The 23,229-nt window shown below is 37.3% G+C and overlaps 1 protein-coding gene across 1 annotated transcript in view; it reads left to right on the plus strand.

Moving 5' to 3' along the window:
- The first annotated feature begins 2,746 nt into the window (after positions 1-2,746).
- MSH4 (mutS homolog 4) overlaps positions 2,747-23,229 on the plus strand; it is a 28,777-nt gene continuing 8,294 nt past the window's right edge. The window contains exons 1-12 of the mRNA XM_074152544.1: positions 2,747-2,996; positions 5,203-5,367; positions 9,465-9,628; positions 12,321-12,431; positions 13,503-13,618; positions 14,232-14,405; positions 16,810-16,982; positions 17,762-17,829; positions 19,791-19,865; positions 20,273-20,337; positions 20,873-21,042; positions 22,896-23,032. Of these exons, the coding sequence (XP_074008645.1) occupies positions 2,747-2,996; positions 5,203-5,367; positions 9,465-9,628; positions 12,321-12,431; positions 13,503-13,618; positions 14,232-14,405; positions 16,810-16,982; positions 17,762-17,829; positions 19,791-19,865; positions 20,273-20,337; positions 20,873-21,042; positions 22,896-23,032 (1,668 nt within the window). The remainder of the gene's footprint in view (positions 2,997-5,202; positions 5,368-9,464; positions 9,629-12,320; positions 12,432-13,502; positions 13,619-14,231; positions 14,406-16,809; positions 16,983-17,761; positions 17,830-19,790; positions 19,866-20,272; positions 20,338-20,872; positions 21,043-22,895; positions 23,033-23,229) is intronic.

The raw sequence follows: 23,229 nt of genomic DNA on the forward strand, positions 1-23,229 counted from the left end.
GGTGGAGTCCTCTTTGTCTTCACAGAAGCCCTAAAATTTCCTCTTAATTTACGTTCCACACACCCTGGATGAGACTGAACGGTGTTCCAGTTGGAATATACAGGAAAAGGTAATCGTGAAGGGGAGGAAGTCTTCGATAATCTCTGTATTTATGCTTAAGGAAGGTTGTTTCAAACAGTTTTAAAAGCCAGCTGGTTAGTTTTATCCAGCCTATTCCTGTTAGTAGAGAGTAGGATAGAAGCAGACAAAGTAACTTTTCAGTAGACCTTTACTTGTAGAGAATTTCAAAGAGAATGTGTATTTGAATGCTCAGGTTTTTCTAATGATTTTTTTTAAGCCTTCTCTATAGGCTTTTAGATAAAGTAAAAATCCTCCTCCGTTTAGCTGTCCAGTTGCCTGATGAGTTCTTTAGTTAAAGTATGGAATTAATTTCTTTGTCAAGGTTGGGAAAAAATTTTCTGTAGGCTTTGAATTGAGTGCGAGGGAATGAGAGCCCTGATCAGGTTTTTATCTAACTGTAAAGTTTAACAGAAGATTTTAAGATAAATTTTTCTCATTGCAGGTTACCTTAGCAAGTGCCGCTTCTTTTCCTCTGAGGAAACACTGTTCAGTACATAGGAATTTGCAATTTCTTCTGTGTTGTGGAATCCTTCCACAAAATGGAATCCTTTTCAGAATTTCTAGTTCAGTATAGACTGAGACACCCTGGGAATCAACATGTGGGTGATAATGCACAACAGCGTAGAACATTTCACTGTAGGCTGAAATCCTGTTAATATTGTTGGAGTTTTTCTCTGAGGAAGGTCTGGTCAACTTCAATTCCTAAGTCAGCTGTGATTTGTAAAGGTCTTTTAAGATTATAGCTTAAAAAAAGGGATGAGTATGCGCACAAACTAAAAACTTCTTAAGAATATTCCTCCATTCTTTACATCAGTTTTTTTGAAATACTGTATTTGTAGAAAGAGAATCATCACAATTTTTCTTAAGCAAAAAAAAAAATAATCACTTTTTCTGTTAAATGTACTGTGAAAAAAATTAGTTGCCCAGTTTGTCTGTGTTAAGACTCGCATCATTTTGATGCAAAATACGTTGTTACTGTCTACCTCTATTTTGTTCAAAGAACTGTTAAGATTTTTTTCTGAGTTCATGTAGTTAGAAACTTTGTAATTAATCTACTGTTCTGAGTCTTCAATTACAGGTCCTTTATTAAAGGCTTTCAGAAATTTGTACTTTCATAACTTTTTTTTTACCATGGAAATCTTTATATGGAAAGATCCTGACATTTTCTTAGTACATGATCTTAAGCACTGTAGTGTAGCCAACACTCCCAGCAATACATTTTGCAAGATGCTGAGATACCTGAATGATTCATTATTCAATAAGTAAAATTGTCTGTAGATGTGTTTATTAAAAGAGAATCAGTGAGGGGGTGGGGAACCAAGAGCTATTTATTACCTTCTCAGAACATGGTCAAGACCAGAGGTATGTGCTTTGTTCCGGAGATGCTTCCTTTTGGTTTTGTGGAGACAGTGTGGTGGGGGAGTTCAGCCCTGTGGTCTGTGACCGGACAGAAGGAGGAAGATGGACATTCCTCGTGTTTCTGCGGGGCCTGCTCCTGGCCAGGGCCCGGCAGTGCCGGTGTTGTCCCAAAAGTCGTACCCGTTCCCCGCTGTGCAGTTGCCCATCTGGCAACTTGATCATTTATTTCAGCACTGCACAAGACCGGGTGCTCGGTGGTGTTCACAAATCAAGCACACCCATCAGCATGCCCTGTGCCATACGTGTTTTATGAAGTCATTATAATATTAGTACCTCCTACCTATATTTGATTGTTTAGTAATTTACATACAATTAAACAGTCAAGTTATAGCTACCGCCCATGCTCAGGGGAAGGATCTTCACCTGGGCAAGGGTGTTCTTGACCTTTAGGCATGATTTTTAGTATTATAATGAAGGTAGTTCAGCTTAGGACACTAAGAATTTTCACTTTCCTGCCAAGTTGGCTAAACTTCTTAAAAAGTGTAAATTAGTACCATCCTCAAGGTCCTTATGCTGGTATGTTCCAGGATGTCTCTCCTCCAGAATGATACAATACTTGCCTCCCTTCATTAGGAGTTCTGTCGTTAACTCATGCTTGATAGATTCAAGGGTGGAATCCTCATTATTCACGAGAACACACATACAGCCTTTCAACACCAGTTACTAGCAACGTTTCAACGCTGTGCTTGGATACGGATGCACATTTAAGACCATTCTAGAGGTGAACAAGCTTCATGGTTTATTGGGCTTTTTTGGTATCTAAACTCTTCAGCAGGGGGAAAACATCTGTGAAGCTCCTGCTAAAACAGCCTCTGAATGTTGAAGAAAGGATACGGGACAAACTATGTTTAGATGCTTTAGTCCTATTTTAAAGGCCACAGAAGACCATTTCTTCACGTTCCTGTGTCACCCTTCTGCTGTCTGTGGTTACATATTTATAATGACACTTGTTGCACGCCCAGCAACTATGTTAATATCGAATCATTTGCAGCCGTACTAGTCCCGCAGCTTTACGCTTCCTTTTCTTTAAAGCAGATCCCCTCTCTGCCGGGGGGCGCCGTTCCGCCGCCGCTCGCCGCCATCTCGCCATGAGGCGGCGCCGCCGCCACGCGGGAGCCGGGCTTGTGCGCGCGTGCGGGGGGTCGCGTTTGCCGCCATTTTGAGCGCCGCGCGCGGCTGGGGTCGTCGCGCCTCAGGCGAGGGCACCATGTCGGGAGAAAGCAGCGAGGAGAACGCGGGCGGGCGGCCGGCCGCCTCGGAGTCGTACACGGGCCGCGGCTCTTCCACCTCGGTGCCGGGCGGGCGAATGGAGCGGGCGCCCCGCTATACCCTTGGGCTGCTGCAGACGCCGGGCAGCTCGGCGGACAGTACCGGCTGCTCCAGCGGTGGGGAAGGCTGCGCTCTCGGCCGGGCCGTCTGTGGCAGCGGGGCGAAGCCGCCGGTTTCCGGACGAGGAGGTGGGGTGCGGCATTGCCATCTCTGTCCGAGTCCTTATCCCCTTCTTTTATCCTCCTGCCCTCTTTGGGTGAGGCTTCGGAAGAGCAGTTGCAGTTGATACTTGTACTCAAAAGGGGAAACCAGCGCCTTTTTGTCTTGACCATCTCTTGTTTTCCGTTCATCCCATCAGAACAATGGTAGTCATTCCTCACGTTCCTTAAATAAATCTTTATTACTTTCTTCATGTAGGTTTTTAGGTAGCAGTATCCGAATACCCTGCTGGGGTCTGGTTTGAATTGCAGCACAGTATTTGCTTTACTAGAGACCTGAACCGCATTCAGTTGATTATAAGTTTTGGTTTTGTGTTTGTTTGGGTTTTTTTGTGGGCTTGGTGTGGGGTTTGGGTTTTTTGTGTGTGTGTGTTTTTTGTTGTTTGTTTTTTGGGTTTTTTGTTTTGGTTTGGTTTTTGGTTGGTTGGTTTGGGTTTTTTTGGCCTGGCCTTTAAAACAGTTTTAAGTGCTGTTATCCTTGATGTGTTGTAAGAAGGTTGCAGTCCTACAGTGCAACGCTGCTATTTGCCAGCCTTTACGTAAAGCTGCTGTTCGTATGAGCCTCCTGGCTCTGCCCTGGGGATGAGACCCCCAACTCCTCCACAGAGAGCATGTGCATCAGCCAGTTCAGAAGACCTGATCCTGCTGCCAAAGTCTGTATCTTGGCAGCCAGAGAAAAATCGTTTAAACTGTATTTTTTTTTCAGTGGAAAAACTGTAAACACTTGCTGAAATGCGTTCTGAAGTACATATATCTCCATTAGGCATAAGTTGGGAAGAAGGTAACATAGTTTTGGGTAATGTACACGATCAGTCCTGAATCCAAAAAAAAACAACAGCCAACCAACCACCAAAACTTAGAATACTAATTTGAGTAGGTTATCACTTATGTGTTAAATGTTGATTCTAAAAAGTACCTGTAGATGGTTCAGTTCATCTGGTCTTTAAAATTATGTTTTTCCCCATGTTATGCCAGATTCAGTGCATTCTAAGATAATAGCAGTCTCCTCTGCCAGACTTCTGAGTAAACATGCCAAAATCTAAGTGAATGCTATTTTTAAAAATGACCTGTATGCATTGCAATGATTTTTCCACTCCTTAAAAAAAAAAGTGTGAATTAACAGTGGTTTTTTTTTTTTACAGTGGTCAGTTTTGTGAGACTTAAAATAACAAACAAAAAAACCCCAGTAGTGTAAATATTTTTGTACCAACCATGGAGTTAATGGGTCATCTGAGAACAATACTGAAGTATTTTGTCTTGTAGATCAGTTTTTAATGTAATAGAAGGAACAGAAACATTTGGGTTTGTGTGTCTCAATACCTGGAATTTTTTTAGTCAAAAACCTCTTTATATTTTAATTAATTTTTTATCTTAAAAAGCAATTACCCAAGGTAGATTAAGGATTTTATGTTGGTTTTAGTCATCTCAAGAAAACTGAAAATAAGTAAAATACTTCAATTTATTGAAACTAAAGAATGATCTGAGAAAAAGGGATTTTGCAGGACTTAAAATGTAGATAAATCTTAAGATACACGTGTAAAAGAAACTGCAGATAACAAACAGGTCCCAGATTATTTTATGATTTCTGAGAGTTGAATCCGACGAATTCAAAGGGAGATGATTCTCAAGTGGAGTGGGTTTTGAGCATGGTTCCTTGTTTTCTCTTATTGTCCTTTTTTTAAAAAAGAATACTCATCTTTAAAAGAAAAATTCATAAACACGTGTACAGTTTCAGATAGGGATTTTAAAACTGATGGGAAAATGCAAGATAGAGCTGACAGAGCATTTAATAAATCTATAATTCATTAGAATGTGAAATTATGCATCATAAAGTGACTTTGATTGTATTATTTCAGTCCAAGAATGTACATAAAAATTTTCATTGGCGCTGCAAGTAATGTAATTGTGGAAAATAACTATATTGATACAACCTTGTTTTCAAAACAGACTGATTTTTATTACATTTTATACTTTAGTGAGCTTTTATGGAATGACATTAAAGGTTATTGCATGGATATCTCTATTTCCAGTAAGAAAAGTAAAGTTTTCTAAGCTGTATATTTATATGTTGCTTTCTAAATATAACCCGATTAGAATATTTTCTTTTTTCAGTTAAAGGATACACAATTTAATGTATCTGTTTTCAAAAGTTAATTTTCTTTTTTCCTCTCCTCAGAATCGTATTTTGGGGACAAAAGTTCTTGTGTAGAAAATGCTAGCACGTTGAATTTCACGAGTTCTTCCTCTGTGCGAGGCCTGAATAGCACATATATAGGAAAAACACCTCTCTCTTCCAGTAGATCTATTTGCAGAAGCCGTACCCCTCTTATGGGGTATTCAGGTAAGATTAACAGCTCCTAAAGACAATAGACCTACTTACGTTTCTAACATTATTTTATTAAACATACTTTATTTTTGTAATGTGGTGCAGTAAGATACTGAAATATGTTCAAAATACAAAACATAATGTGTTCTGTACCACAGAGGATGCCTGCCAGGGAAAGATGCACCTGTAGGGCAAAATACTGCTTTAGATACGGAGTAGGTGTTTTGGTGCTGCAGCCTCTTGTCTGTGACTTTGCATTCATGTATAAATTATCAATAGGGTTGGAATTCAGACTTATTTCAGATTGTCCAAAATGGAATTATTTTTGTGGACGTGTTGGTTTGTGTGGTGACTGACCTGAAGAGCCCAAATTTATGCATGTTTCTAATCATGGGGTTTTTTTATACTTGTAACACGTTGTACATGATATACCATGATGTCATTCTCAAGTTTCTTGATGCAGGTTTTATGCATTTTATGTTGGCGGCTTCAAAGGTGTTGAACGCTAGTTCTTCAGAACACTTGCACAGTAGCTCGTGGGGTGTATGTCTTGCAGTGCTTAGGAACAAAGCTGTGTTAGCGGGCAGTGATGCCGTGTGCCACATTACGGGTGTCTGAGCGCTCTGTGGCGCAGGAGTAGTGGGATTCAAAGCGAGTTTTTCCACAGTCTGACCAACCATTATCAGTTCAGTCTTCAGTATTCTTAAGATTATTTAATGGCAATTCCTGAAGCAATGAAATTATTTAAAAATCTATTTTAGAAATTATCTATTCCTACAAATTGGCTCTCCAGTTGCTACTGAATTGAGTTACTGTTTTGCAAAGTGTGACATGAACTTTGTAATTTCCAACAGCTGTTGTGATCCACAGTTTTGTTTGTCACTGCTCCAGGAACTGGGAAATCAGAGTAACTGTGATGTTGAAACTTACAGAGCAGGTTTCTCTAGACTTTATGCAGCTTAGTGAAACGAACCCACATGGTCAGTTTCCTTTGATTTTACTTGTGTGTTGTTCAGCCTGGAGAAAAGGAGGCTGAGGGGCGACCTTCTCACTCTCTACAAAACTCCCTGAAAGGAGGGTGTAGCCAGGGGGGGGTCGGTCTCTTCTCCCAAGGAACAGGTGATGGGACAAGAGGAAATGGCCTCAAGTTGCACCAGGGGAGGTTTAGGATGGAGATTTGGAACAATTTCTTCCCCAAAAGTGTTGTGAAGCCTTGGCAGAGGCTGCCCAGGGCAGTGGTGGAGTCGCCATCCCTGGAGGGATTTCAAAGCTGGGCAGACGTGGTGTCAGTGGGGGTTTGGGCAGTGCTGGGTTGATGGTTGGACTCTGATCTGGAAGGTCCCTTCCAACCTAAACAATTCTGCGTTGGTGTGTCTATACGTTTGTTTATGCTTGCTGTATTGTATGTGGTGTTCCTTGGTCAATTTTTCATTGATCTGTATTGAAGACAGTGTATCCAGAGTATCATATTCTGAAGAATGTTGGTTGGTCACTGTATGTTTTTTTTTTTTTTAGTGTGACAAGCTGAAAAACTAACCATCTTCCAAATAAAATTTTGTAATTACCATTCCTAATCTAAAATACTTACTGTTATCTTCACCTTTTAGTTGCTTTTAAAAGAGTTAGTATTGTGATCAGCTGCTGCTGATGGGCCAGGGATTGTTCGAAGTAGAAGATTCAGAATTACAATTAGATTTCCAGCAGGCCTCAGATGAAACTTTATATGAATGCTGTTGCTGACATCTTGTGGCCTTCAGCACACAGGTGGAATAAATGAAGGGTCAGACTCAGTTGTGTGCAGCATCAAAGATTTTGCTCAGGTGGTAGCCAGTTGCAGTTTTAACAGCCTTTTCATCTTAAGTTCTTGGTAACTCTGATCTTGCTCTTCCAGATTCCTGGGAGGATTAGTTTTGATTCTTGGGGTAAAAATTGAGTTTACTCAGATGAAAATGTCAGGTTTGGTGTATTAAGCCTTCTCAGCAGGATCACTCTGCTTTGAGAATACTCTTACTCTCTTGCTTTCTGTGAGCGAATTCTGTGAAGATCAAAGGAAGGTAATGGTGGAGAAGAATGTAAATAATTACTATGAAGCAGGTAGAGTTTGTTGGTGTTTCAGATCAGTAAATATGTCTATGGCATCAAAATCCAATACTGTTCAGATGTTTTTGAAAGTGTGAATGGGGCATTCCTTGTATATGCAAGTATTTTTCTTATTTTGAACACTTTAGATTTAATGGTTCTTTACTAATGGCATCTCTTCTGAACTTTAAAGTGAATTCAAGAAGGATTAAGTGAAGAATCTGTTCAATTCAGCTATTGTAAGGTTTAGTTTGGCTTCCAGCTGAAAGTTGGGAAGATGAGATTGTGAAGGGTTTTTCGAGCTTGTCTGAGAAGTTAAACCAAGGCGTATGTAGCAGCTGCTTTTCATAGTCGCTGACCAAGTTACACATTTGCTGGTTTGAATAGTGGAGTCTCGTGATCTCTGGTTGGGGATTTCCAAACAAAACATCATTAGTTGCTTCTCCAATAGAATCTGGAAGAATGTAACACCATTTTGCAAACATGAAACAAAAGTTACCTGAGATACTAAAAGAAGCACTCTACCTATTTTTGGTCTTTCATAGATAAACAGCAGTTCAGTATACCAAATTAAAATGGCGTTACCCCATTAGGTAAATGTCTTATTTAAGAAGTGCTGTAGTTTAGCACTTAAGAGCAGTGTTTCTGGAGCATATTTTGGTGTGTGTGGACTCCGTTACTGTTGGTTAAGACACATAGCTGTGCAGATGTGTGGTGGCAGGCATGCAGGGGAAGCTGGGGAGGTCAGCTCGTTTTGTCCGGCTGCTTCTCCCCCCAGTTCTGATCGCAGATGATACCTCGTCTCTAGCATTGTCCTTCTAACTGCCTCACATCTTAGATTTTAGGGATTGAAACAGTAGTGCTAGAAGACAGTTGTTTTTTAACTTGGTGCTATTTAAAGTTCAGTCCTGTATGAAGCGGTGTGGGACTAGTGAGATGAAGAACGCATTGAAATTTCTCTCCAGTCACCTATACTGCAAATCATAGTTGAACACACAATTGCCCCACTTATGAAATAAGCTATTTGGATCTGGACGACATGAGACTAGGAATCCTACGTCTATAGAGTTCAATATAGGTATAAATACCGGGTTTATTGTAGGTCTGTAGTACAAACCCAAAGTAGATTTGCTGTGTTATGGTGAGCAAATTGCTAGAGCAGCTGGGTTGGTGGTTTTATCTACATGGGAAGAGACTGAATAAGAAAATGAGGTTTAGGGTCTTCAGAAAGAAAGACAATAGATGTTAAGGAGCTGTAATCTTAATTTTCACACTTAATCTTTGTAAGGGGTAAGATAGTCTTTGTAAGGAGAGATAGCTGTAAGAAGAAAGAGATGAGATTGGGTTTGTGATGAAAATTTAAGCCAAAGCAATTTTAATGTACTAAAAATGCCTTTTTTTTTTTTTTTTTTTTTTTTTTAAAAACCCCACCAGAATGAAATCAAATTATTTGGTCTCAGTGTACTACAGATAGATGTATTTTAGAATATAGCGTAAAATTAGATTGTTTCCCCTAACTTTTCGAGATCTAAGTCAGCCACCTCAACCAGAGTTGTGCTTTTAGTGGAATATTAACTTACAGTATCTCTCTGCAATTAATACACCTGATTTTAATGAGTGGTAATAGCTATGCATCATTTTGAATTTAAAATGGCAAATGTTTAGTAATAGCCATGCCTTTTGGCATGTGCTAAACACCTTTTTTGTTTAGTACAGAGATAGGGACTCAGAAACTGTATTTTCATTCGGTACAAAAATGTGATTAGTTCTGACAGTCTTAAAGGAATGCACTCAATCAGTCTTTTAATGTAAAAGTATGTTGTTCGTACTTTGGAAAGTGTGCCTTGTCTGTATGATATGGCGAGTAAGGAGTTCAACAACCAGGATTTTTAATTTGTAACTAAGTGTTGTGAATTGAAAGGGCTTTCCATGGGTATGGGAATATAAACACCTATTTCATTTGAAATGTCAAAGTATGATTCTGTGAATGTTAAGCAGCAGCTTGTAACTGAATATATGCAACTGTTTCACAGTTACATCCTCATCTGCAGTCTCTGCTCACGCTGCTGCGTCGGTTGTTGTGGCTGTAGTAGAAGGAAGAGGCCTCGCCAGAGGTGAAGTAGGAATGGCCAGTATTGACTTAAAAAATCCTGAGGTGATACTATCACAATTTGCAGACAATACAACATATGCCAAGGTATTGCAGCGTATTTATTTGCTGTATCCCTTACAGGCTAATTATTTTGACTTTCTTTCTTAAAAAAGCTTATGACTAATGGGAAATTAGATTTTTAGTTTGTAGAAGAAATTTCTCAAAAGTGAAAGTAAGAAGTTCTAGAAAATGCGTAATACTGAAAGGACTGCTATTTTCTGTACTGTGCCTCAGATTTTAGATAAAGAGGAAAGAATGTTTTGTAAAAGAAAAATAGCCTTTCTGCAAAAAATGGTGTGTTTGAAGTATGTGGGAGTGAGACACCTTGTTTGGAAGAGCATTGGGCAATACATGGTAGTAGAGTTTGCAAATATTCTTTGTCAGAAAAAACAGCTCTGAGAGCAGACCTGCAGAAATGTGGGGGGTAGGGTAGCTGCAGGACTGGCTTTGTACGGCTGCATAAATATTCCTTCTCAGTTAGATCAAAATGAAATTCACTCAATTTACCGGCAGGTGTTCTGCCTACCGGCACTGCAAACTCTACATTAATTTGGAGAGTAATCTCTCTGGTTTATGCAACACCAGCATTAATAAAATCATTATTTAATGATTTTGTTGTAGTTATGCATGCTAGAAAATAATGTGACTTATAGCATCTTTACAAATTCAAAGAAATAAAAACTAAATTTAATTAGGAGAATAAGTAGATACGACTCAGAATATAAACAGCTCTCAAACCTGTTTGCTAAAATACGTATTATATAATGTCTTCTTTTTTTTGATCATTAGTGCTTTTAAAGTTTATCCTGGTCTTAACACACACAAGTACATATTGAACCTGGCAGCTACAGAAATACTTCTGTAATACATCGTACTAAAAATGGAAATGAGTGTGCACCTTGAAAATGTGTGTGCATGAGAAAATGTAGACATTCAGAAGATGTGGCATCTTAAATAACAATTCACTTAAAGGTTTGACAGTGAAAAATTGATTTGCTTGTACGTAGGAAAAAAACCCAGTCCCGCGTCATCAAAAGAATGATAAGATCAGAATTCTGCAAGGAAACTTCAGATTATTTTTATGGAAATTGTTTACTAATTTTAATGGTTTCATAAAGATTACAGTTACTTCTAAGAGTAAAAAACTTTCTTTTTAGGAAGCAGTAGCTGTGTTCATAGTTTAGTCTCTCCCCTGTTCTTCTGTGTCAGAGTTAAGAACTATGTTATTGTCCCATGAAATTTATCTTTCTCAAATTGAGAAGTGTTTTAGCTGCCCAGACTCCTCTCCATCACCTTTACTTTTGGTTTTGTCTTGATTTTAATGATAAAATACAACTACCTGTCTTAAGTCTTTCACACTTTGTATTTAGATTCCGATAATGTGACTCTCTTCTCTGTTACTCAGGCTTGTAACTTGATAAGTTTACATCTTCTGTAACCGCCTGTCAGGTCATGGGCAGATTGTTCAGTATTTTCCTCCCTTACCATTCTAAAAGATATCATTTTTATTTGTGCACGTATCTTCCTAATCTTCCATTTAGATTACAGAGTTCTCCATTCTGTGGGCATTCCTGATACTGTATTGACATTCAGTCCAAGAACAAAAAAAATAGAGAGCTGTAGTATACAACTACTTTTTCCCAAATGTACTACATGGCCTAGTTTCTTATCTTAATCTCTAACACCTTTAACAATACTGTCTGTCTGATGATCAGCTGGTTTCTTACAGTGTCACTATCTATGTTTTGCTAGTGATTGATACCAAGCTTGTTGTATTTTCTTGTGCACCTTTTTTATTTTTGAATATTCTGTAAAGTAATTCAGTAATGTTTTCTTGAATTCTTTAAATTCCTCAAGGTTTGCTTTAACTGTGATGCCTATGAAAAAAAACTTCCTAATGATTACCAGATATGATGGGCAGCAACAGCTCTGCCTCCCACCCCCCAATACCCTTAGATAATTTATTTTGTGCATGTTTTTTATGCTCGTTCACTTTCCATTATTATCTGTCCCTTCTTTCGCATCTTAACTTCTATGCACTTAAAATATAGCGTGGGTTTTTTCATGGTTTTCCCTTGAGAATTTGTGGGTGATGATATAAACGAATATAAATGAATAATTATGTGTCCCTTCTTATACAGTAAACAAATAGAGAAGCAGATAGTGTACTTTAGATCCCTACAGCAGTTGTATGGACTGTAATCAAAGCAAAGCTGGTTTAAATATGCACATTTTGAGCCTTGTTGGAAACAGTAAGGCTGAGATAAATCTTATAAGAAGAGGTTAGAACAAAGTCTAAACCAAGTCTGAATCAGAACATTGTCAGTATCCAGACTTACTGCATTTCTTTGTATTCGAGAGCACCATTAACTTTTCTGCTGCAAGCCCAGAAGCTTTCTGTTGCCTTCTGTTGTAAATAAATCCCTCTTGCTTTCGATATTTATCTCTTGCTTTGACAACAAGCATGTTTCTGTGTTTAAATAACAGGATAGATACCTCTTTGGGTTTGGATTTTTTTTTTTTTAGTTTAATGTATATTTATATATTTGTAACTGTAGATACAGATAAATTTGACTGTAGAAGCTAGCAGAAAATTTGGTCTTTATTTACAAGACTGGAACTGTGATTTTAAAATGTAAGGATTCTGTAGTTCTTTATTGCTGGTTCATTGTTGTGCAAAAATATTTTAGATTACTTGTTGATTTTTGCTGCAGTGTTTTGATTTTTTTTTTTTCAGGTTATTACTAAGCTCAAGATTTTAACACCTCTAGAAATAATAATGTCAAACACTGCTTGTGATGTAGGGAACACAACAAAATTGTTCAGTTTGATAACAGAACATTTCAAAGTAAGCTCTTAAATTTCATTCCATATTTTAGAGTTCTTGTTGATCTTTTATGTGGTTGTTGATTTTAAAAGTTTTCCACAACTTCTAAAACTTTAAATGCAATCAGATCTTGTGTCTTCTATGATTTTTCGGGCCTAATTTTACCATGGTAAAGAATAATCCAAATGCATTTCCAATGCTGCTAGTTCTAATCCTGACAATTACAGAGTTAAGTATATTACTGAATAAAGCCGAAAGATTTGAGTTTGTGGCATTAAAGTAATTTGAGCAATACCGAACCTAATAACGATTCAGAGATTAAACACTCAAGCATCTTCCTTTGCTCCTTCTTTGTTCTGTCAGCCTGGTAAATAGATGGGGCTAATGTGTCATAGAGTAGGAAAAAGAGCACTGGCAGCATAAAAGAGGGTGAGATGAACTAGTGTATGTAACTTAAGAGTATAGAAAAGCCTCAGAACTTCTTAAAAGCTTTATTAATTACGACTTGAATTGTTTCTGTGTCTGCACTGCTGATGGCTTCTTCACAAGTCCTCTTTTGCTTCCTGACCTCTCTTCTCTTTTTCTTGGTAAATCACTCGGACATTACATGCATTCAATTACATTGACCTGTATATCTTTATTCCCTAATTTCCATTGAAGGCTTGATAATGATCCCTTGGGCTTAAACCTTGGCAACAGAAAACTGGAGTTTGAATGTGAGCATCGATGCTAGCATGAAAATAACTCTTCCAAAAAATTCATTAATTTTAACCAAATCCAGGTTAAATTCAAAATTTGGAGTAGCTAGTTCTGGAGAGGAAAAACAATATTCAAGAAAAAGCCTGTGTTAATTTGCTCAAAACAGTAGTACCCGCGTTTTTATCTGTACTCATTATGAGAGAGAAGGAAAGATGTGTGACAGTAGTGTGGCTTGCTTGTGCTAATAAGCTAGAATGAATACTTCTACAAAGGCAGATTGCTGAGTCAGTTGGTAGATTTTCTTGGAAATGCATATCACTAGAAAAATAGAGAAGTCTGATGAAAAATTCTTTGTAACGTTTAAAACTATTTGCTTTTCCCCCATCTTCACAGAATGTGACTTTTACAACTGTCCAAAGAAAATACTTCAATGAAACAAAGGGTTTGGAATACATAGAACAATTGTGCGCATCTGAATTCAGCACCGTTTTCATGGAGGTTCAATCAAAGTATGTTTAAATAAGGAAAAAGCATACTGTGTCCAGAGAAGTTTTTAACAGCTTTTTACATACTTACTACACAAATCTGTGCATAACAGAGCTGTTCTTTTATTTTGCCCTCTAATGTTTCTGAGATATCTAGAAACTTAAATAGAAAGCTCATAAGCCCATTACAGACTGATTGATTTATTTATTTTAGTTTTCACAACTTTCCCCTTTATCCTTTTTATTCTTTCCTTAAAGATACAACTTAACGGTTATGATTGCCTTTCTGGCCTCAGCAAATGTTTTCCTTGTACCAACAATTTTAAGTAGTGATACTTGGTGACCTGGGTCTTTAAGTCACGTGTAACTACTGAAATATGTATGTTCACGATGCCAGCTATATAGTGTGGGGTGTCAAATGTGCAGACACTCAAACATTCATGAATATTTGATTTAGGTGCCTATGTGTGCACTATACATGTGTAAATGCGTACTTAAAACATACTGCTTTTTCAGTGCTATTGATCCCAGTAGTTGTCAAGCAGAAGTGTGAATGTGATTTCTGTAGTGCAGCGCTCAGTTTTCTGGTATGTAGGTAGCACTATTCAGCATTCATTAACAATTGTTTCTTTCCAAGGTACTACTGTCTTGCAGCTGCTGCAGCTTTGCTAAAATATGTTGAATTTATTCAAAATTCAGTTTATGCTCCTAAATCACTCAAGGTGCGTTTCCAGGGGAGTGAGAAAACAGCTATGATAGATTCATCATCAGCGCAAAATCTTGAACTGGTAATTAATAACAGAGACTCTCGGTAAGAACATTGAAGTTCACAAATTACACTTACATGAAGTTGTATTTCACCAAGTTTCCTTGACATTTTTGTCAAAGAGCTGACTGTTATATTTATTTCTATATGACAGAACTTATATACCATTCAGAGCTTTTAAAAAAAAAAAAATACTTGGACAGGAAAATGCATTACAATTCAGCACAAAATTTCTAGCATAGGAAATCCTACAAGTAAATTGCAGGAAGATACATAGTCATGTTTACATTTATATCTGTGCTTTATTCAAATTTAAACATGATGCAAAATTTCCCAGATTGTGAAATGAAATGGGCAACATTTCTGCAAGAAGTTGCCTATGTTGGATGAAGTTGCCTAGGTCTTAGTAATTTTACAGAAGATAAACGCTCCAGGGTTGAAAGGTTTTGTTTTCCTTTAGCTGTAAGGAATAGTGGCAGACAAAGTAATTTCTATAGTGATGGTCACGTGCGATGTGGTCCTTGATTGCATGGTAGTTCTCCACAATGAGAACAATTCCTGGAGCGCTTCCTTCACCAGGAGCTACTTGCCTCCCAGGCGGAAGAAGCCACAAAGCTTTCCTTCTCAGGGCTGGTGTGCTTCTCGCTAGAAAGAGAAAGACTTGGAACTTGCACTTTGCTGCCTGCCAAGTTCTGAGACCCACCTCTGAGAAGTTCCCTCACCACCCTGATATAAAAAGGGGAGCCTGGAGATTCCTTACTCTCCAAGCATTACTTTTAGGAACTTTCCATTCAAAGAGATGTCATGGAGTCATAGAATGGCTTGGATTGGAAGGGACCTTTAAAGATCATTTAGTTCCAACCTCCCTGCTGTGGGCAGGGTCATCTTTGACTAGATCAGTCGTCCTTACCCTTCTACCACTGCTTTTTTTTTTTTCCTTTTTTTTTTTTTTCTATTTTTTAAATTTTTTTGTGGGGATCGTGGAGTGCACAGTTAGATCTGTTCTTCAGAAGTGGGAGGTGATTATAGTTTCTCTCTGTTCATCTGTCATGCTTTTCCCCCGTTTCCTTCTTGTTTGCTCTGTTGCTTTGTATGTAACGGCAGGAGCAACTCTAAGATTGGTACACTCAGAGCAGTGTTTCTCTGAAAGCTGCTTCTACTTCCACAGATGGTTTTGAGAGGAAGGAGGTCACAGGAGAAACTGAACAACAGTAAACTGCTTTAGGATGTTATGGTTGTGTTATGTTATTTTTTAGCATTATTGCTGCAGAATTTTTGCTGACCCAGTGGCAAGTTTCCATTACATAGATTTACCCCTAAAACATGGTTAGATCTCTTTGTATCAGATATTAACAGTAAAAGTTAATAGTACAGGTACACACCAGAAACACCTAAATCAAGGTCTTGTGCTCGTATTAATTCTATAGGGCAGAATTGTCTCTCTCCACTTACTGTACAGGAAAATGAACACTCAGTTGCCTACAGGTGGGCAGTGTGGATACTATCCCAAATGTAGAGTTACCCTTTACTGTTGTCAGAGCTGCATCTTATGGTAAATATGTCCTTAATAAAAAATGGCTTGGAATTTCCCCCATTTTTAATTCTCTTGACTGTTGCTTTTCTTTTATACCATGGTATTTCAGGAGTTGCTGTACCCTCTCATGCTGTACCCTCTCATGCTGTACCCTCTCATGCTGTACCCTCTCATGCTGTTTGTTTTGTGTGCTTGCACCAGATTTCTTCTTTTTCATGGTCTGTTTTCAATCAGTGTGTTTATATGGCCTCACTGTTTCCATTGGCTTTCTTTCAAGCCAATAGCATTGAAGGTTTCAGGTTTCTGAAACTGTTTAGGTACTATAAATATTGTAGGCTGTTTATTTTAAACAGATACAATCAACCTTTAAGTATGAGACCCTGGGATGTGTAAATAAATAAATAAATAGTATTTATAAATCATAAGCATGTTAATTTGACTCCTGTGTTGACTGTAAATCCTTTACAAAAATAAAAGCAATGCTTATTTCTCTCGGACTTCTAAGTATTTTAAATCATTTTCAGAAATGTATTTTAATGAAAATGTTCTGATTAGTATTTGATCTCAGATCATGGTTTGTCTCCTTTTGTAGGGTTAATTTGTTTGTTTTTAAGTAGTTCAATTGAAAGGAAAAATGAGAACTGCACCACTGCAGTAGGAATGACATACTAGTACAAAAAATGAAGACAATGAGTACAAATGTGTTTCTATGCTTTGGCAAATGATATAATGAGGGCTAATATTATATTAAATTACATTACATTACATTAAATCCTAAAGTGCTGTAGTTTGTATAAGCATGCCAAAAGCATGCCTCGAGTTTGTAGGATACTCTTACCTGAAAATGTCACTGAACATTTACCATCTTTATTTTTGTGAGTGTATTCTTCACATCTGTTGTTTTTTTTTTTAAAGGAATGGTCACACACTTTTTGGTGTCCTAAATTACACTAAAACTCCAGGTGGAAGTCGAAGACTCAGATCCAATATCCTGGAGCCACTAGTTGATGCCGAAACAATTAACACAAGACTGGACTGTGTTCAGGAGTTACTCCAGGATGAGGAGCTCTTTTTTGGTCTTCAAGCAGGTAGTAGTTTATTGTTTTAATACATAGTATTATGTTTCTTTTTAAACATTTTTTTCTTATTTATGAAAGTATGCGGTGTAACTCAATATGTTTGAAAAGTATATTTTTATGATTTGTCAGGTGACACTTACATAGTTGACAATTTTTTAAGGTAATCTTTATTATGACAGTGATATTTTTCTCAAGTGTTTCGCTAAGAAAAGTGTATTTCTCTGATAAAGTGGATAGAAGTCAGTGAGCCAGTAGCTTTTTTGAAGAATTTGAGTTTGTCTCTTTACCTCTATGGCTAGATACACACTATGTTGGAATTATACAAGTATACATAATGTATATGTTAAGAACAAATAAAGGTATTGCTGATGTACTACTTGTTTTGTATGCATATTTTTTTCTGTTACTTCATAAAATATAGCGGTCCAGACAAAGGTAAAAAAAAATATGATACCAGAGTATGTTAGTCTACCTGAAGTTGAATCATATAAGCTTAATCTTCATCACAAGAGAAATACGATTCAGTCTAACAAAAAGAGTATTGCTGAATTGATATGTGTCCACCTATACAAGAATCACTACATGCTTAGGTATAGGAAGTATAGTTATGACAAAATAATTTAAATAGCAGCTATTTTTAACCTGTTCTTTTCCCTGGTAAATAATTTGTGAAGATAGAATGAAAGAAGGCTAGTATAAGTATAACTAAGTAATTGCGTGCATTTTAAAAAACTAGATTTTACTACAATTTCAGTTCAATTTCTGATCTGTTTACTTTTGTTTTACAGTTATCTCAAAATTCCTGGATACAGAACAACTACTTTCAGTTTTGGTACAAATTCCAAAGCAAGATACAGTATGTTTTGAAATACACCTTAGATGATCAGTTATCTGGCCATAATGTGCAATATATACATGTGATATCTATAAATATGCATGAGATCATAAGAAAAAGACTGCACCCTAAAAAGACATGGAATAATGTTATCGTATATTGAGAGTATATCTTATTTTACAGCAGTAGAAGATATTTATAGGAGAATGTTACAAAAATATGGCTTTTCTTCAAAATCACATTTATCTTAATTTATGTACATTGACTTCCAAAAATGTTTACTTTTTCATCACTCCCTATCTTTATTCTTTGTAAGTGTACACATCCTGTTCAACAGTACTAGGATGAGAGAGAGGAATTATCTTCACGTCAGTATAAAAGTAAAAAGTGTATGACATGAATTTTCTCTCTTATTTTTGGAGGTTAATACAATTTTGGTAGCCTAAAGAAAATTAAGCATCTTTCTTACTAGAAATCAAATAATTTCTTAGTTTTTGTGCAATACAAATCAATAGAAATTAGTCTTTATTGCCTGAAAAAAATTTTTGAAAAATGTTCTTAAGAACCACTCTAACTCTGCTCCACTGTGCTTGTAATATAGATAAACTTAAATCTGTATCCAATTCCTAAGTCAGTCATGCAAATGTACAAAGACAGAAATGGGAATTACTTATCTGTATGAGCTGAGCGCAACTTTTTCCCGCAGGAGTTAATGTTTCCTCTGAAGAGCGGCTAGCTGACAGAAAACAACATGCTCATTGCGCAGCATAAGCAGTACCAAACCAGACAGAAGTTTCCCCTATGCTGTCTGTTCTCACGAGCAGAGACCCTTTGTCTCAAGCACACAGATCTAGGTTAGGAATAGCTAGAAGTCCTTTCTGTGTCTCGCTCTCAACTTGACCCACGCTTCTCTCACCTTTGAATGCAAGGAATAAGTAATGTATTGGAGAATTGATTGCCCTTAAGCTTTCTCAGGGTCCCATCTTATGGATTAAGAGTGCCCTGCTCTTACCTCTTACCTTAAATCACACATCTTGCAAGGCAGACTGAAACAAAATGCAGATAAAAACATTTATTCATAAAAGCATAACTAGACAATAAAGTAATAAATTCTTATAACGACATAGTTCAGTTGAAAGACAAACAATACTATATCTGCGTGTGTTAAGGCTTTGTTCAGCAGGGAGGTATTTTAGCCATTATCCATGTGGCAGAAGCTGCCATGGTTTTGCTCCGAGTGCTTTATGCCTCATGCTGTACCCATTAGAGTGCATTCAGGAGCTCAACCAGCAGAGAAGGCTTCCATCACAGATCACCATTGGGAGAATTACTGAATATACCTTCAGGTTCATGTTCCTTAGAACTCGTCTTTCCGCCTCAGTATTTATAGGGAAATTCCTTGTACAAGCAGGAAATTGCAAATACAAAACATTTTGAAGAGCAGTCATTATTGTAAGCAAAATATTTAAACATTTATTGGATTATTTTTTTTAAATTACATGGGCAGATGTTTAAGGTTATAAATATATTAACCAAAGACAAGTCAACCAAATTGGGTTATGTTGTGTTCAACAGCAATTGTGAAAAGGGCTATGCTAATTAATGACAATGTGTACTGTATTCACTTTGAAAGGCTCTACAAGCTCTGTAGAGCTTGCATAGAGCTGTGTATACATAGAAGACTGAAAGAAGTTTTCATGGCTCGGGTTAGCAGAGTGTTCTGAGAGTCAGTCATCAGTGCAGACAGGAAAATATCTACTGATGGGCAAACTATCACATAGGCAATGTAAAATTTAGGTAAACAATTTTTTATGTAGTTATAAGTCAAGTTGTCTAAGTGAGCTTATAGAGTATTTTTTGCAATTTTCAGTAAAAGTATATATCTGATACAGTTAACAGTATGAGTTCTTTGAGTTCTTAAGTACTTTTTTTAAACAGGGAGATGTACAGACACCTCCAATATTTGTAAAATTTTTCAACAGGTTAAAACTGCTGAATCAAAAATAACTAATTTAATCTACCTGAAGCATACTCTAGAACTTGTGGAGCCTCTAAAAGTAAGCTCTTTTTTTTTTTTTTTTTTTTTTTAGTTAACGTACAGAATGTTTAGTCCTTCTATACAGTGCAGTTTGTTAAATTTCATAGAATATCTCAAGTTGGAAGGAACCGATAAGGATCATAAAGTCAAAAAATATTTGTATCTTGCAGAACACAATACTGCCAACAGAGTCTATTAATCCTTAAGCCAGTTGAAAATATGCATTTAATACTCTTAAGAGCTGGATTCTTAACCATTGCCTGAATAATTGATTTTATAACAAATATTTAACTGAAACTCCTGCTCAGATTCTGTAAGCTGCTTATGCAACCATTAATAAGTCTCAGTGCATCTCAGAACTTTGTAGCCCTTAAAAGGGCTACAAAAAGAAGTAACTATTCATGTCTGTATTTTAATCTTCAACAGGCTGCTTTAAGAAGCTGTAACACACCTCTGCTAAAGGCTTATTACAACTCTCTTGAAGATACGAGGTATTTATTATATTTTAGCTAGTATGTTAGAAACTAATCTTTCTTAAGAATGTAAGATTAAAGATGTTGCATCTTTGTTTATTTGTAGTTACAGGTATAGCTCAATTCTTTTGCCTATAAGTTGATTTTAATTGTCAAAAATTCTAATTTTCAACTAACAAACAAATACAGGGGAAAAAAGCAAAACATAGGGTTAGCTGTAATACCACAATTGCTGATTAACTGTACTCCATTAGAAATAGTACTGAAAAGACAGAAGTAGTGGTTTAGTCCCCATAATAATGCAGAAATCAATTATTGCCTCTATATTTGAGAAATAATTCATATCTCCCAAAGATTTGAATTGTGGCTTTAGTCAGACTTGTGTATAGTCGTGCTGCATTCTGAGGTGAAAATAGACATGAAATTTAGTGTTTAACAGTAGATAATTTGCTTCAGTTATTTGTAATACTCCTACTTGTAATTTTGGGGTGATATTGCAAATAAAAATTGTAAAGTATTATGTGACTAATTTGAATTACAACTAATATTGCAGATTTGGAATTATACTTGAAAAGATTACAACGGTAATTAATGACAATACAAGGTACACAAAAGGATGTCTGAGTATGAGGACCCAGAAATGCTATGCTGTTAAGCCTAACATCAATGAATTCCTTGACATAGCTCGTAGAACATACACAGAAATTGTTGATGACATAGCAGGTATATCTAAACCATGACTTTTATTTATTTGGAGTTCAAAGTACATTGCACCTGGCATATAGAAGCTATGTAATCATGTGTATTATAACTTTCTCACCTATAAAAAGTATTTAGTATTAGTATGAACTGATTGTCATCAATAAGTCACTGAAGTACTTTTGAGATACACACTGAGATTCTCCTTTTTTAGATAAAAACTCAGTTTTATTTGAATGAAGTTGACAATTATATTGTGATACCTATAATTAAAACTGTGCTGTCCCTTATCCTCTAAAAGTACAAAAAAGCTAAAGTAACAGAATTATTCCAACTAAAACATTCTGCATAAAACATAGAATCATAGAATGGTTAGAGTTGGAAGGGACCTTAAAGATCATTGAGACACCTCCAAATAGTTACAGTCAGTGGCTCAGTGTCCCAAGTGGAAACAACTCGTTGTGTCCCTCAAGGGTCCGTGCTAGAACCAATACTATTTAGTATCTTCATCGATGGCATAAACAGTGGAATTGAGTGGGCTGTGAGCATGTTTGAAGACAACACCAAGCTGAGTGGTGCAGCTGATCCAGAGGAACCTGGACAGGCTTGAAGAGTGAACCTGTGCGAACCTCTTGAAGTCCAGCAAGGCCAAGTACAAGGCCCTGCACCTTTGTCAGGGCGATCCCCAGTATCAGTATAGACTGGGGATGAAGGGCTTGCAGAGAAGGACTTGGGGATACTGGTGGCTGAAAAATTGGACATGAGTCGGTAATGTGTGCTCACAGCCCAGAAAGCCAATTGTATCCTGGCCTACATCAAAAGAAGTGTGGCCAGCAGGTTGAGGGAAGGGATTCTCACCCCTCTATTCTGCTCTGGTGAGACTCCACCCGGAGTACTGTGTCCAGCTCTGGGTTCCACTGCACAAGAAAGACACGGACCCATTAGACTGGGTCCAGAGGAGGGCCACAAAACTGGTCAGGGGGCTGGAACACCTCTCCCATGAAGAAAGGCTGGTGAGATACTGGAATGAGTTTCCCAGAGAAGTTGTGGATACACTTATCGGAAGCATTCAGGGTCAGGTTGGATGTGGCTTAGAGCAACCTGATCTAGTGAAAGATGTCCCTGCCTGTGGCAGAGGGGTTGGACTAGATGATCTTTACAGGTCCCTTCCAACCCAAACTGTTCCATGATTGTATATACAGAATGTCCCAGGTTTCTAGTCTACATGGTTGGAACATGAGAGTGGGCAAGCTTAGAGCAATGATCCTCAGGGAAACACTGCTAAGTAACTCCATTCTTCTTACAGGAGTACCACACTATTACCCTCTCTGCAGTATTCAGAATTCCCATGGTTTCACAGTACATATTCTTCTGACGTTTTCCTACATGCGGTATCTTAGCCAGGAACAAGATGGACCTAAGGGGGAAATTACAGATGTAAAGTATTACCCTCAGCCTGGTGAAAGAAGATTGCTTAGAATCATGAACTGATTAAAAACAGTCCCTAGCCTACAGTTCATACTCTGTCTGCTGCATGGACGCTGAGGGCTTGAGCAGACTTTCCTTTCCGTAGATAGACCCACCTGGGAGTTGGTCAAATGCATGAACTGCCTTTAAAGAACACATGAATTTATCTGATTCTCCACTGGATTTTTTTTCCCAATAGTTTTATGCACCCGGATTTGTTGCATTCATATGTTACTTAAATAACTCCCTGGAGACCCACCTCAAAGGCCTCTTCTCATCTTACTTACCTGACACGTTCAACGCCTGTAAATCACGTTAACTATGCATCTTTGTACCAACGCAAACATGTATGTGTCGGTATGCACATGAGTGTATGTAATTTGGGTCAGATTTTTATTCGTGCTGTGTAGGTATGATAACACAACTTGCAGAAAAGTACAACCTGCCAATGAAAACAAGTTTCAGCTCTGCTCGTGGGTTTTTTATCCAGATGAATGTTGATTGTTCAGCATTACCCAATGGCCAACTTCCTTCAGAATTTACAAAGGTATCTACACTAGATACGTTTTTTTCATAATATTTTTGTATATGTAATGTATATAAAATGTATAATACATTAATAAAGTACACATTACACAGTAATTTAAGCAACAATTAAAATAATTTCAGTGGAGGTATCTAGAAGTAAGGTATAATTGGTATGGTTTTATAACTGCTCTATTTCTGGTTATACTTAATATTCTT

This window comes from Numenius arquata, chromosome 8 (assembly GCF_964106895.1).
Source record: "Numenius arquata chromosome 8, bNumArq3.hap1.1, whole genome shotgun sequence".
In the NCBI taxonomy this organism is placed as follows: domain Eukaryota; kingdom Metazoa; phylum Chordata; class Aves; order Charadriiformes; family Scolopacidae; genus Numenius; species Numenius arquata.